The sequence below is a fragment of the Tamandua tetradactyla genome, chromosome 11, assembly GCF_023851605.1.
Source record: "Tamandua tetradactyla isolate mTamTet1 chromosome 11, mTamTet1.pri, whole genome shotgun sequence".
NCBI lineage: Eukaryota > Metazoa > Chordata > Mammalia > Pilosa > Myrmecophagidae > Tamandua > Tamandua tetradactyla.
Genome location: NC_135337.1, coordinates 78,016,313 through 78,030,618, shown reverse-complemented (window position 1 = coordinate 78,030,618; position 14,306 = coordinate 78,016,313). Strand labels below are relative to the sequence as shown.

The 14,306-nt window shown below is 54.0% G+C and overlaps 1 protein-coding gene across 1 annotated transcript in view; it reads left to right on the top strand.

Annotated features, from left to right (window-relative positions):
• Positions 1 to 4,260: 4,260 nt before the first annotated feature.
• Positions 4,261 to 14,306, top strand: part of PIAS4 (protein inhibitor of activated STAT 4) — a 29,630-nt gene continuing 19,584 nt past the window's right edge. The window contains exons 1-2 of the mRNA XM_077121141.1: positions 4,261 to 4,370; positions 9,458 to 9,884. Coding sequence (XP_076977256.1) covers positions 4,344 to 4,370; positions 9,458 to 9,884 — 454 coding nt within the window. The 5' untranslated portion in view covers positions 4,261 to 4,343. The remainder of the gene's footprint in view (positions 4,371 to 9,457; positions 9,885 to 14,306) is intronic.

The following is a 14,306-nucleotide window of genomic DNA, read 5'->3' as shown; positions in this document are numbered from 1 at the left end:
ATTATACAGGCCAGCAAGAAAGGGGGGAGTTACTATGGGAATGGGCAGTAAACAATGGAAAAGCATAGAAATAGTAGTTGCAGGGCAGGAGTTATTATCTGGCCCTTAGCTTATTTCTTTTGTCTGAAATGCAGGCAGCCCTGGACGTGACAAGGAACAGGCACAGCAGACATCCTGTTTTACTTCCTTCGAGAAACCATGTATTTTACATACATTTGTGAGTGCACAAATTCATAGCATGATACACAGAAATACACAGGGAGATACATAAATGCATAAAGTGGTGCACACAAATTCATAAAGTTATACAGCAATAATACTGAGGATAAAGTTACAAACTACCTCACATGACAAGTAGCACACAATGGGTTACCTTAATCGAGGAATTTATGAGCCCATGACATTAAGGCTAGGGGAAGACCAAAATCTAGCTATCGGGAAAGACTGTAGCATTCTGGTACTGGCCACTGGGGACCCTCGGGGTTCCTCAGCTTTCCTGTCACATGGTGACCTCCTTTCCTTTCTCCTCCTGGTTCCCTGACTTCCGGTTTTCAGCTCTTCTCCGTGCCTTTCTCTGTCTCAATTGCGTCCACTTATAAAGGACTTCACATCACGAATGAGGCTCATCCTCATTAACTAAAATAACATCTTCAAGAGCTCCCATTCACAATGGGTTCACACCCACAGGAACACGAACGAAGATTAAGAATTTTGTCTGGTTACGTAATTCAAACAGCCACACTTCCCTTCTGCTTTATTTTTCTCCCTAGCTCTCATCGCTGACTGAATTTGTTCTATGTTCAGCTTTTTATTTCATTTACTGCGCATCCCCCCCCCCATATACACACTTCCTGGATTGCCAGCTCCAGGAGAACAGGCATTTTTGCCTATTATGGTCATGCTGCATTTCAGCACTTGTAACAGGAATCAGTGAAGTGCAGCCCTCGGGTCAAATCTAGGGGATTCGTTTTTTTTTTTTTACATGGGCAGGCACCGGGAATCGAACCCAGGTCCTTGGGCATGGCAGGCAAGCACTCTTACCTGCTGAGCCACCGTGGCCCTAGGGGATCCGTTTTAAAACAGCTTTTTCAGCTAAGAACGATTCTCTTTAAATTTTTTTTTTCATTTTTACATTTTTTCAGTGGTTGCAAAAAAAAATCACAATTGTAACAATATTTCGTGCACGTGAAAATTACATCAACTTTACATTTCTGTGTCTATAAATAAGCTTTTATTGACACACAGGCACGTTCATTTGTTTTCATGGTGCATGTGGCCACTTTCGCATCTTCGAACACAGCGTTGAGACTAAACAAAATTGAAAATATTCTGCTGACCCTTGACCCAAAATAGCGTACAGCACTTAGTAGGTGCTCAACAAACAGAGAGGTTATTTCCTAACACCTTTCGGAAGGGTCTGCCACTGGCCTTTGGATGCAGGTATCCCTGGATTAAGAGCTGGCTTTGCCAATATCTGGGCAAAAATTGCTTCTTGTCTCTGAGCCCTGGTATCAAGGTCAGAAAATGGGGTCAATGCGAAGACTCAGAATGTACAATCTGGGAGGGTGGCGGGGTAGGAGTGGAGGAGTAGAGCAGAATAAGTGCTGACACAGTGTTAACTATCTAACATCCCCTTGCGAATCTGTCTTCCAGCTATAACAATTCACAGTTCAGGGCCCATCTCATTGTGGTCACTTCTGCCCCAAGCCTTCCCTATTATTTTAAAGCAAATCCCACACCATTTGTGTAAACACGCAGGCTTGCATTTCTCATATTTTAAAAACAGCGATTTCCGGGGCCTGCCCATGCAAAACAAACAAACAAACATTGCAATGATACCATTATCATAAACAGAAACATTTAAAACATTCACACCAGGAAAGCTGCCAGAATCTACAGGTGATAAGATTTCATAGAACTATCCACCCACCCACCCCAAAAATGTGCATGTAAAAACTGATGAATGATTGAAAAAAAAGGAAAAACTAGTGAATGAGGTCTGTACCTGTATTAGGTATTAGCAACTTGGTTTTTTGTTTGTTTGTTTGTTTTTTATTAATTAAAGAAAAAAAGAAATTAACACATTTAGAAATCATTCCATTCTACATATGCAATCAGTAATTCTTAACATCATCACATAGATGCATGATCATCATTTCTTAGTACATTTGCATCGATTTAGGAAAAGAACTAGCAAAACAACAGAAAAAGATATAGAATGTTAATATAGAGAAAAAAATAAAAATAATAATAGTTAAAAAAAAGACACAAACAAACAGACAAACAAAAAAAAACTTGGTTTTGATCATTCATTCCATATGGAAGATATCAAGGAAAGGTGGGTGAAGGATACATGGAAACTTTCTGTACTACGTTTTCAACCTTTTGTGAGCCTTAAACTATTCCTAAATTAAAAATTTTATTAAAAATAAAAAAACAACCACACAGAATCAGCAGGGCTGGAAATAGGGTGAGGCCAGTGAGACTCATTTGTGTCAAAGCAGAGTTGGAATTTGTCTGCTTACATCATCGACATTTTTGTTCACCATGGATTCTGGGGGCCATTAATATTTTTATTGACAAGATAACATACAAACACAAACATTCTTAATATAAGAACATTCCATACATGGTGCACAATCAATGGTTCACAATATCATCACATACTTGTGTATTCATCACCATAATCTTTTTTAGAACATTTGCATCACTCCAGAAAAAGAAATAAAAAAATTCATACATCCCATAACCCTTAACTCTTCCCTTTCACTGACCACAAAAGTGTATGTCCATCTACCCCATATATTTTAACCTTTGTTCCCCCTATATTTGTTATTTTATCCATATTTTTAACTCATCTGTCTATACACTAGATAACAGGAGCATCAGACACAAGGTTTTCACAATCACACAGTCACACTGTAAAAGCTGTATCATTATACAATCATCTTCAACAGACAAGGCTACTGCAACACAGCTCTTTGGTTTCAGGTATTTCCCTCCAGCCACTCAAATGCACCATAAACTGAAAAGGGATATCTATGTAATACATAATAACCTCCAGGATAACCTCTCAACTGCTTGAAATCTCTCAGCCACCGACACTTTATTTTGTCTCATTTCTCTCCTTCTCGTCTTGGTCAGGAACGTTTTCTCAATCTCTTGATGCTGGGTCCCAGCTCATCCTGGGATTTCTGTCCCACGTTGCCAGGGAGATTTACACCCCTGGGAGTCAGGGACCCCATTAAAAGTTATTCTAAAAATATTCTCCTTGATTACTGAGTTTTCCTGGCACCCGCTTAGTTTCGTGCCCGAGTTTCTTCCTGCCCTGAGAATTTGAATATCCCTGAAACTACATTTTATTAAGTAATATCACAGCAGTTTGAGGTTTACAGGAAAATCATGCAGAATGCAGTATTCCAATATATGCTTTTTCCCCTTCAATTTTCCTAGCATTAACAATAAGCATTAAGGGGGACCTTTGTTATAATTCCTGAACAAATATTGTATTATTAACCGTAAGAAAGACACTCTTTTTGGTCCCTCGCTTCTCCCTTTACACACAGGAAAGTTTGAGATCGGCTGTCTGGGCGGGGCACTGGGGAGCCAAGGAGAGCTTCTGAGCAGGGAAGGCTGAGCTCAGGGCAAATTCGAAACCCTGAAAGTTCACTTCGGATAAGGAGGCAGGAAAGAATGAAGTCGGGGTCGACGATGCGGGAGCGCCTGCAAAGCGGAGCGCGGTGCTCGGTGCACGAGCTCCAGGAATTCGTGGAAATGGGGCGCCGCGCATTTCTCAGACTCGGGCAACCCGGAAACGGGCAGAGCGGGGGGGGGGGGGGGGGGGGGGCTTAGGTCCCGCCCCCCACCTGCCGCGCCAAGACCCGGATGTATAGCGCGGGGCGCCGGGGTCCGCTGGGTCCGCGCCGCGCCGCGCGCACTGGCGACCGCCGCAGTGGAGCGGCTGTCCCCTCCCCCCCCAAAGCCGCCGGACCTCCGGGCGCGCACCTGGAGGCCGCCTCGCACCGGAGCACCAGCATCTGCCGTCGCCTCCACCTGCATCGCCGCCGCTCCTATCGCCCACCACCGACCCGCGCGGGGCTCGTGCTCCTTTAAGAAGCCAGACGCAGCTGCGGGGTGGGCGGGGTCGCCGCGAGCGAACCCTGATTGGCTCGAGGCCCGGGCGGCGGCCGCACGCGCCTGCGCAGAGCGCGGCAGCGCGAGCCTGGGGAGAGGCGGGCGCGTGGGCGCTAATTGGCCGCGGCGGTCGCCCCGCCCGCGGGTGGCGGGCGGTCACGTGACGTGACGGCTGGGGGCTCCCGGCGCGGGGGACGCTGGTGGCCAAGATGGCGGCGGAGCTGGTGGAGGCCAAAGTGAGTGAGCGGCGGCGGCGCCGTCCCGGGCGGGCGGCCGGGCGGACGAGGGGGCGGGGGCGCGGGGCGGGCCTGGGGGCTGAGGCCTGCGCCTTCCGCCCCGGGCCCCGGGCGCCACCTGCTCGAGGCTTCGGTGCGGCGGCTCCCGGCCGGGGGACTCGGGGTGCGGGCGGGGGGCGGGGAGGCCGGGGGCGGGGCCCCGACACCTCGCCCCAGTCGTCGTGTCGGGGGTCAGGTCCCCCGGCTTGAAGCAGGGTCCCCGCAGCCAAGCGCAAACCGCCGGAGTCTGGGTCTCCCTGAACCCAGGGGGCAGGGCCGCGCCTCCCGTCTGAGGCAGAGTCTCTCCCCGGACGGCGTGATGGGTCGGGGTTCTCGTTCCCTCCTCCCAAGCTGGTGTCGGTGTTTTCTAGCCCGGGTCGGGGGAATTGTCAGCGTTCGGCCTTCCACGGTCTCTGGCTCTTGCCTGCGCGCTCAGGAGACCAGGCAGGGGTTTGCGACTCCCGGCTGAGAAGGGTCCCCGCCTCCCGGCGCTGTTCCGCCCATCAACAGCACGGGGTGATGGGCCCCGAGCCCTGGAGCGCTTCCAAACCCGGTTGTCCGCCGATGGTGTGTGACCCAGGCCTGGCGTGGAGCCCATCTTCAGCACCTACGGTAGTCCACGAGCCCCGCCCCCCTCCTGACACTGGTGCCTAGCCCCGGAGTGGCCTGGGGCCGCCCGTCTGCCCTGACTCCTCTGCCTTCCTCCTGCCCCCTTTACAGTCCTGGGTTCTGAACCTTGCCGTTCTCCACTTTGTTTTCCCCTCCGGACAGTAACTAGGAACCTATGGATTCGGCTTCTGGGAACCTTAACTCCGCTCACACGCATCCCGCCCCCAAGCAGAATCAGATCCCATTTCTAAACTTCAGCTGCTTCCCCTATACTCTGTTCTCTAGTGAATCTACTTCCTAGGTCAAAGGTCTGATTTTATATACCTATGCACCCCAGATCTGTCTTCTGAGCCCCTTTTTTCTGCCTGCTTCCCTCTTTCTGTTCTTGGAAGGTTTGCAGCTGGTTCCAGGATAGGCCTTTTTCCTTAACGGCCTCCTGCTAAGTCTCCCTCAGATTCTAGGACAGGGGCCTCTCTGTTTTAGCCTGGGGTCCCATTTGTCCCAGGGATGTACTTTCTTCTGGATGCCTCCTCAATGGTAAGGCTCCCAAACCTTTGTCTCATACCAGGGTTTTCTGCCCTTAAAAGTACACTCCCAGCCATTGCTCCCAGGGAGGCAGGGGCTAGGGCTTTCCTAGGCCTTCCAAGCACTGCCCTTCCCCTCCCCTCTTGGATCTGTCCTCCCCAGGGTCCTGACCTGTAAATGATTGCTTTCTTCTTTCCCCTCCCTCTCTTCTCCCTTCCCCCAGGGATCTGGCACATGGCCCTTAAGATCCCTATATTATAACGTGTATCTCCCCCCCACCTCCCTTCCACAATCCCATGTCACATGCATTCCTGCTCTCTCCTGGGTTTTGAGAAATGGCCAGTCTGTCCTGGAACTGTGGAGGACTGGACTTCGCAAGCCCAAGGTGCCAGCCTCCCTAGTCAAAGTCCCCTAGAGCCCTGAAACTCAACCTTCTGGCAGAGCTGTGGCTCTGGACCCCCACCCCCATGCCCAATGGAGGAGGTTAGGGTCTGTGCTCTTTTTTTAATACCATCCAGGGCCTTGAAATGTGATCCCATGAACTCTTCTTGACCCGACCATGGCTGGGACTTCCTACCCCAATTAAATCAAGTTGACCCTTCTTTCTTTCAAGTTCTAAAAGATGTGCACCTCCATTCTGAGGGGGTGGGGGCAGGTAGGTGTGGAATGACAACCAAACCTCCCCCAATCCCAGGGAACCATTTTACTACCACCCTACAGTGGCTTAAATGTAAATGCAGTGATCACCCTTTTGTCAGGTGTTTTGGGGGTCCTGAGGCTTCTCCCCTCTTTTCCCTGTGCCTTGCATTTGGAGCTGGAGATTTGCCTGTTGGGGTGCAAAAGAGGCTGGTTTGAGATTGATTGACTTTGAGAGTCTTAAGGGCTATGAGGTTGGCTTGGGGGAAGGAGTCCAGGAACTCCTTGAGGTAGTCTGTAGCATTTTGCAGACCTCTTTTTTTTCTGGAAAGAGGGGCTTTGCTTTCCTCCCATTTTCAGAGGCCACGATGGGGAAAAGGTTAAGTGCAGCTGCTCCAGGCTGATGTTTCTTCACACAGCTTCCCAACAAGTCCAGAGTTGAAACTGCTCTGGAACCTGTCTGGCCCAAAGCAGTCAGCCCAAAGCCATTGGGTCCCAGAGCTGTTTATAAACAGTTCCAACAGGCGGGCAGGTCAGGATGCACCTACAGCAGGAAGTGATCTCCGAGGCATTTGGGGCTTTCTGAATGTTTGTTCCCCCCTCCCCCCTCCCCAGCTCCACTGGAGTCAAGGGCAGGCTGCTCGGTGGTGGCAGCTGCTGAGAAATTTGAGTCGTGAACATATGGCAGCTTGAGGGGTGTGCCCTGGGTTGCTTGTGCGGCAGCTCCTGGCGTCCAACCTGGCCGGAGGGGCTAGGCCCTGGTGGAGAGGGGGGCAGGGTAGGTCAGGGGCTCCCAGGCGCCAGCTGATGTCAGCAGATCTCTTGTGGTCAGACCCTGAATGGCTGAACCCACCTGCCTTCAGCAGCGGTTATTAAGCTTCCACATGACACTGCTTCTCCCTCGAAAGGCTTGGGCCTGTTCCAGAAGATACATCTTGTCCACAAGTCTTTTTTTTTGCTCAAGGTAGGAAGGCCGGCCAAGGGGGCTGAAGGCACTTTGTTTTCAAAGTTATCCAGGTTCTCAGGCAGGGGATGTGCCTTGTGAAAGAAGACCCCGTAGTGTTCCCCAGGTAGATGGGTATGAGTACAGGAAGGATCATGCCCTTGGGTGCCTGATGGAAGTGAGTCTGAGTGCCAGTCCTACCACTGACAATCCAGGAGGGCTTGGGCCAGTCTCTCCCCCTCTCTGAGCCTGTTTCCTCACCTGCACCATGGGAGTGGGTTGCTGTGAAATTAGGCATGTTGAAAGGCCCCTCCTGGTGACTGGCACATGGTAGATACTCTGTGTCCTTGCACTTCACTGAGGCATGGGATTGTATGAGGATAGGGGTAGAAGGATAACCTTGAAACGGGAAAAGCTTCCCCGTTATGCGACTCTCCAGACAGCCTCCAGCTTTGGCTGGATCTTGGCCTTGTAGAGCCAAAAGGATTCTTAACAAGGTCCAGTCTCACACTGACAGATGAGGACCATAAAGGTCAGCGAGGCCAGACCTCTGACCCAGAGTTGTCTGGCAGTTTGGTGCAGAGCCTGAATTTGAACCCAGGGCTCCTGACTCCCCAGGCTGTCATCACGTTCCATGCCAACTTGTGCTGCACAAGCCCCCCTTTTAAACAGCCAGGAAACTGGAAACCCTGGAGCTGTCTGGTGTTGAGGCTGCTAAGTAAACACCGTGGCAGGTTTACCACCCAGATCCGACTGTCAGAAGTTTTCAGGTTGAGTTTAAGAGATTGAGTGGTTTCTTTGGGTGATGTCCTGTCTGTCCCATGCTTGTCATCTTTCCATATCCACCCTTGTCACTTGTACTTTTTTTTCCTGTTCTCTCTTGGAAGTTTCTTTTTCCCCACCACGTTTCATTCATCAGAGGCCAGCCACAGGGCTTAGCGTGGGTGGCCTGAAACCCCACAAGCCCAGCCCTCATGGACACTTTCCTCACGTAGCCAACCCGGGAGCCTTCGTTCCTCTGGTTTCCCAGAGTCTTTTAGAGGGCAAGCCACCAGCAGACAGCCTGAAATAAAACACTGGCATCAACCAAGCTTTTCTGTTTGATTTGATTCCTTTTGAGAGAGACCCTGCCAGGTACTAAGTGCCAGACCCTACCAAGTGGTTCGTCACTTTTCCACAGCTCACGAACAGTCTCTCCAGCTGCTGGATTCCCAAAGGCTTCCCCTCAGGCCAGCAGTGCTTATCCAGGGGCCACTCTGCCTCCCAGGGGACACTGGGCAATGTGTGGGGACATTTATGGTTGTCCCAGCTCAGGAGCTGTTCTTGGCACCTAGTGAGTGGTCACCAGGGCCAGGGGCCCTGCTCAGTGTCCTAGCATGAACAGGAAAGTCCCCACTGCAGAGAACGCCCCGGTCCCAGTGCCAGTCGTGCCGAGGGTTGGTGAGCAGACATTCTGGAAGCACCAGCAGCACCCAGGGGTCAGGTGGTAGAATGATCTCCCTCCAGCTTTAGAGACATGCCTGGATTTATCCTTGGCACTGCCTTTCTGAGCCTGTGCTTCCCCCTCTGTGAGGCAGCGCTAACACCACACTGCAGAGGTGTTTAAGGATGAGCGTGAAGGATGTCATCACGTGGCCAGCACACTTCCTGACAAGTGGTTGCTGTTTAGTCAGTTGTGGCATCCATCTTTTTACTGTGGAAAGAAACTTTGATGGCCGATGTTATTGAGTGCCTGCTCTGCCAAGCACTTTACTTAGTCGCCTCACCTGTTCCTTCCAGTGTCCTAACAACAGGCGTACCCTGGTCATCTCTTTGGAGAGATTAAAGGTCAGCGAGGCTGTCAGCATTTGCTAGTTAGGCAGCAGCTGACACTGTTTTATGGTAAAGCAAGATTCCCAGTGCCTGCCCTGGGGATGCGTTCAGGCTCGAAGATGGGAAGAGAGAACTAAAATAGAAGGCAGCGAGGTGGGTGTCAGAGGAGCGGGCTTTTGTCGTGTTGGCATTGCAGAGGAAGGCTTGATGGGATGGAGGAGGAGGAGGACAGGCCTTGAGCGTCACTATAGCAAGGTGAGCCTAGGCCGCGGCATGGAACTGGGACCCTACCCGGGCCAGTCGGACGGGAAGGGGTTTCTCCTCCTCCTGGGCTCCCCATGAGCCAGGGGGACTTGGGGCAGGGCCAGGCCATGGCTCATGGATTCCCTCCAAGTAGATGTGTTTCTGAAAGTGTCTCACGTAAGATAGTCCCCAGATCGGGTCCCCTTCGCGTCTTCTGTGAAGACTCATCCAGCACCTCTCACAGTTGCATGTGTGTGTGTGTGTGGTTACTCTCCCGCAGAATATGGTGATGAGTTTTCGAGTTTCCGACCTTCAGATGCTCCTGGGTTTTGTCGGCCGGAGTAAGAGCGGACTTAAGCACGAACTCGTCACGAGGGCCCTACAGCTGGTCCAGTTTGACTGTAGCCCCGAGCTGTTCAAGAAGATCAAGGAGCTCTACGAAACCCGTTACGCCAAGAAGAACTCAGAGCCTGTCCTTCAGCCCCACCGTCCCCTGGACCCTCTGACCATGCACTCAGCCTATGACCGGGCAGGCGTGGTACCCAGGACTCCCCTCTCGGGCCCCAACATTGACTACCCCGTGCTCTATGGGAAGTACTTAAATGGACTGGGACGGTTGCCCACCAAGGCCCTCAAGCCAGAAGTCCGCCTGGTGAAGCTGCCCTTCTTTAACATGCTGGACGAGCTGCTGAAGCCCACCGAGTTAGGTGAGTCATCCAACTGCCCTGACGGGGGGTTCTAGGTTCTCAGTTCTCCCTGAGCAGCTCCCAGCCAGCCACATGATCGACCTTGCAGTTTGTTTTCTGGGAGGGATAGTGGGGGGTAGGTGAAAGTTTTCCTTCCTGGGAAGTCAGAGGCCCATCTTTAGGTCTTTGTATTAGCTGCCTAATACTGTGTAATAAACAGTCCCAAAACTCAGTGCTGAAAACACACACATTTACCATCTTTCCATTTCTGCGGGTCCAGAACTTGAGTGGCTTAGCCAGGGCGGGGCTGTTACTTGGACTCCTTCGTGAGGTTACACGTCCAGATGCTCTCCTGGTCTGAGGTCATCCAAATACTGAGGGGGGCCAAGGGTCCCCAGAGTGAGTGATCCGAGAGGAGGGGGCGGGAGAGCAAGTGTGCATGTGTGCAGGGGGATCATTGGAAGTGGATTTTGTCTGGTGGATGTCCCCAGGCAGTCCATGCATGATCTAGGCTGCTTGTGCTGTGGGCTCCTGAGAGGTCATGAATAGAGGAGTGAATTCTAGGACCCCGTGATTCCTCTCTTTACCTGTTTGTTCCCAGATGTTGACTGGGCCCCTGCTGTGTGCCTGTACTGCGCCATACAAGGCAGCGCAGGACGAGCACGCTTGGCCCCTTCCTTGGCAGCCTGGGTGACACAGGCTGTGGTTGATCCTGATCTCAGCCTCAGAGGGTGAGGAAGGCCCGCCCCACCACTCACTGCTTCCCGGGTGGAGAGTTCATCGGGCCTCCAGGACCCCTAGAGTGCGGGGAATTCACAGGGTCCTTCGTCAGCCTTTGGCCAGGCACTCCAATTTTACCCAGCTCCTGCTTGTTCCTGGGACTGCTCCCTTTGTGTCTTCCTTCTTCCCAGCCCCCACTGTCCTTCCTTCAGGCAGCATCTCAGTACCTGCTGTACCAGGCACTGCTCCTCCAGGCCCTGGGGATGAAATGGGGGCTTGGGGATAACCCACAGCGCACCACTGGCATCCCTGGTTCAACCACCCACATCTTTCTTGAACCCCTGATGCATACTAGACCCAGGGCCCAGGTGTGAGTTGGCACCCCTAGGTGTTTGCAGCTGAGTTCTGTGGCAAAGGATGGGTTGGCAGAGGGCCTGGCTCCCTCCATCCCACAGGCCTGGGCCGCTGAGGGGTGCAGAGCATTGCTCCGGGAGCTGAAGCCCTCATAATGCCAGCCCAGCAGCCTGCCTTGGGGGCCCCTGGAGTCCTTAGGACCCCCTTTGCCAAGGACTCTGTGGTGTACAGACCACAGTACTTGCCAGGCCCCTTGCCCAGGCAGGGAGACGGGGCTGCCTGAGGTGAATGGAGGGAGCTTGGTTGGAGGAAGTACCCTGGTGGTTCGGGCACCCTGAGGACTTCCACCCTGTAGCAAGTGGGTGCGGTGTGCTTTGCTCCACCTCTCGGCAGAAGCAGGTCAGCCCAGCAGCACCTGTCCTGGAGCTGAGAGGCAGCGCTGGGCACCAAATGGCTCGCTTTCACTTCTTCTGCACAACTATGTGTACCTCTCCCAAACTCCTTTCTAGGCTCAGGGCACCTGTCACAGGGCTCCACAGCAGCCTTTGGGGCCTCGTAGTAGCCAGCTGCCCCTGGAGGTTTGTCTGAGTTTTCAGGCTCCTGAAAGCCTGAGAAGGGCCCACGTGAGGGGAGGTGGGGCTGCCACCAGGAAGCAGCAAGTGGGGCGGGGCTTGGGCCAGGGCCTCACCTTCTCCATCCGGACCGGACCGAGAGCTTCCTTCCTGCCCAGCAGGTGCAGAGTGGCTCCTGTCCCACAATGCATTACTCTACCCTGAGCCCCCAGAGACCCAGGTCACCTGATCTCCTGGAGTCTCTCCCTGGTCTACACCAGGAATTACTCCACTGGCTCAGAACAAAGACGCTGACCCTCCCTTGCCTTTCCTCCCACCATCCAAGGGCCCATGGCAGGGGGCTCTCAAGAGGGTACACCCCCTTCCTCGGATCCACCTGGAAGGGCCCAGCTCCTCAGGAGAGGTGCCATCAAGCACAGACTCAGCCCCAGAGGTGCTGTCTTCCTCACCTGCCTGGGATGTCGTGGCGGCCGGCTAGAGGTCTGCCCCCACCGCACCCTGGCTGCAGCCCCTCCCTGCCGCTGGCCTTACCCGGCCATCTCATGGGAATCTGGTCCCACCAGTCCCTTTGCCCCCGGCTATGACCCATCCACTTAGATGAGGTTCAAACGCTTGGTTGGCTTCCCCAGAAGAGCTGCCGGCCGCCTCTGGGATGGAGACTGCGCCAGGGACAGGGGCATAAATCACGTGGAATGGAATGCTTGGGGTGGGGGAGGGGTGGGGACGACGGAGCCACAGGCTGTGGGGCCTGCCAGGACCCTGGGATGGAGGGAGGGGGGTCCCCTGTAGCCGACCCTGGGCTGGTAGGGGGGGACAGGGACAGGAAAGAGATCTGTCCAGTCACCCAGCATCCAATCTCGAGGCCTTGAGGCCATGTGCTCTCCCTCTCTCCTGCCACCTGCCCTCCCTGGTGCTGGGCCATCCTCCTGACCCTTCCTCCCCTTTTCTTGGGTGAGCCAGGCCTAAAACCCCACGCTGTGTGTGCCTGCATCCCTGTGGGGAGGCATCCACTCTGAACTCCTCCAGGGTTCTGGACTCCAGCCCAGCTCTCGGCCTGGAGAGCCTGGCTGCCCTTGTGTTTCCCACTGTGAGAGGGGCAGGCCCAGGGCAGAAAGCACGGCTTCCCAGCCTCAGCAGGATTCAGTGGAGCAGGGAGCACAAGACCGGGTCAGATCACCTCAGTCCAGGCTCTGTTGGGCCTAACCCAGGCCTCCCAGCCTAAGCAGCTCCCCTCCTGGCAACCCCCACCAGGTGTCAGCCGCCAGAGTTGGCCTGGGGAGGCCCAGAGGGGCCTACAAGGCCCATGGGGGAGATGAGAGGCCATCATGAGACATGTCTCCATGGAGGTGCCCTGGCGTTCTGTAGCCAGTGTTTGCAGTTGGGGGCCACCCTGCAAACTGAGATGCTCAGCACGCTCCACCTGACACCCACGTCCAAACTGCCAGGGGTCTCTGGATGCCCCCTAAGCTGGTTGGTGCCAATGCTGGTTGAGACCTGCTGGTCTGGCACTTGCTTTGCCGTGCAGGGCCCACTAAGGGCCCTAGTTGAGCCCCTCAGCTCTTTGCTGGCATTGCCTGGCAATGAGCTGATAGTCATGGTCCCTGCCCCATATGTTATTCCAGGTGGGCAGTGCTGGGAGATACTTGAACCTGTTGGGAAGGTTAGGGCTCCCAGGGGGTCTGCAGTCACAGAAACTCCCTAGTGTATGGCAGCAGGAAGACTTCCTGGAGGCGGTGACATTCCAGTCCAGAGCTGGGGATGGGTAGCCATGAGCCGGGCAAAGAGGAGGGGGTAGGGGAGGGGTTCCAGGCAGAGGGCCCAACAAGTGCAGAGGCCTGGCAGTGAGAGGGACCCATTCACTGTCCTGAAAGAAGGCCATTGTGACCAGGGTAGTGTGGCCGGAAGGAGGGACAGAGGAGCCTGAAAGCAGGCAGCAGAGGCTAGGAGCTACAAGACACTGTGGGCCCCAAGAAGGAATTGGGGACGGCTTTTCCCCAGGGCTGCGGAGTCCCCAAAGTACCAGCAAGCCCTTTGTGGGCTTATCTGGTTGTCTGTCTTTGGAGGTACACGTTACCCCTTGATTGTCAGTGAAGAAACTGGGGCACAGAGGCGAGATGGTGGGCCTTTCATTCCCTCTGTGATCCCTTGGGTCTGAGCTGTGCATTAGCGCCTGCGCAGCCCCATGGCCTCCTGTGTCCCCATCCAGTTCTAGGGTGATGACATGGGAGGCAGTCCACCCGCTTCATAGAGTACCTTGATCTCCTGTGACCTGCCAGGAGGTCCTGCAGGTGATTGGGGTCCTAGAATAGGTCTCCAGCCCCGTGAGTTTGCCCCATTCTCTCTGCTTCCTCCACCAGCCCTTTTGCCACCAGCCCAGCTTCCCTAAGGCCACTCTGTCCGCAGGAACCAGGGAGGCTTTTAAAAGAGAAGCAGCCGTGTCCACCCCTCCTCCACTCAGAACCCTCTCTGACCTCGTCCCTGTCCCCTCCCTGCCCTCCCCCCCCAGTCTCCCCCTCCCACTCTCCCCCCTCCCACTCTCCCCTCCTCCCACTCTCCCCCTTGCTCTCTCCTCTCCCACACCAGGCCCTGTCCTGCCTCCAGGCCTTTGCATGGGTGGTTTCTCCTCTCTGTTTTACTCTGTCCCTGATACCTACATGCTGGCTCCCTTGCTTCCCTACCAGTCAGCTTCCACATCACTTCTTCAGAGTGGCCTCCTCTATGGCCCAATTTAGAGTGCATCTCCTTCTCCTTATCTTTTCTTGCCACCCTCTCACTCTCCATAACCTTGTGCTGAAAG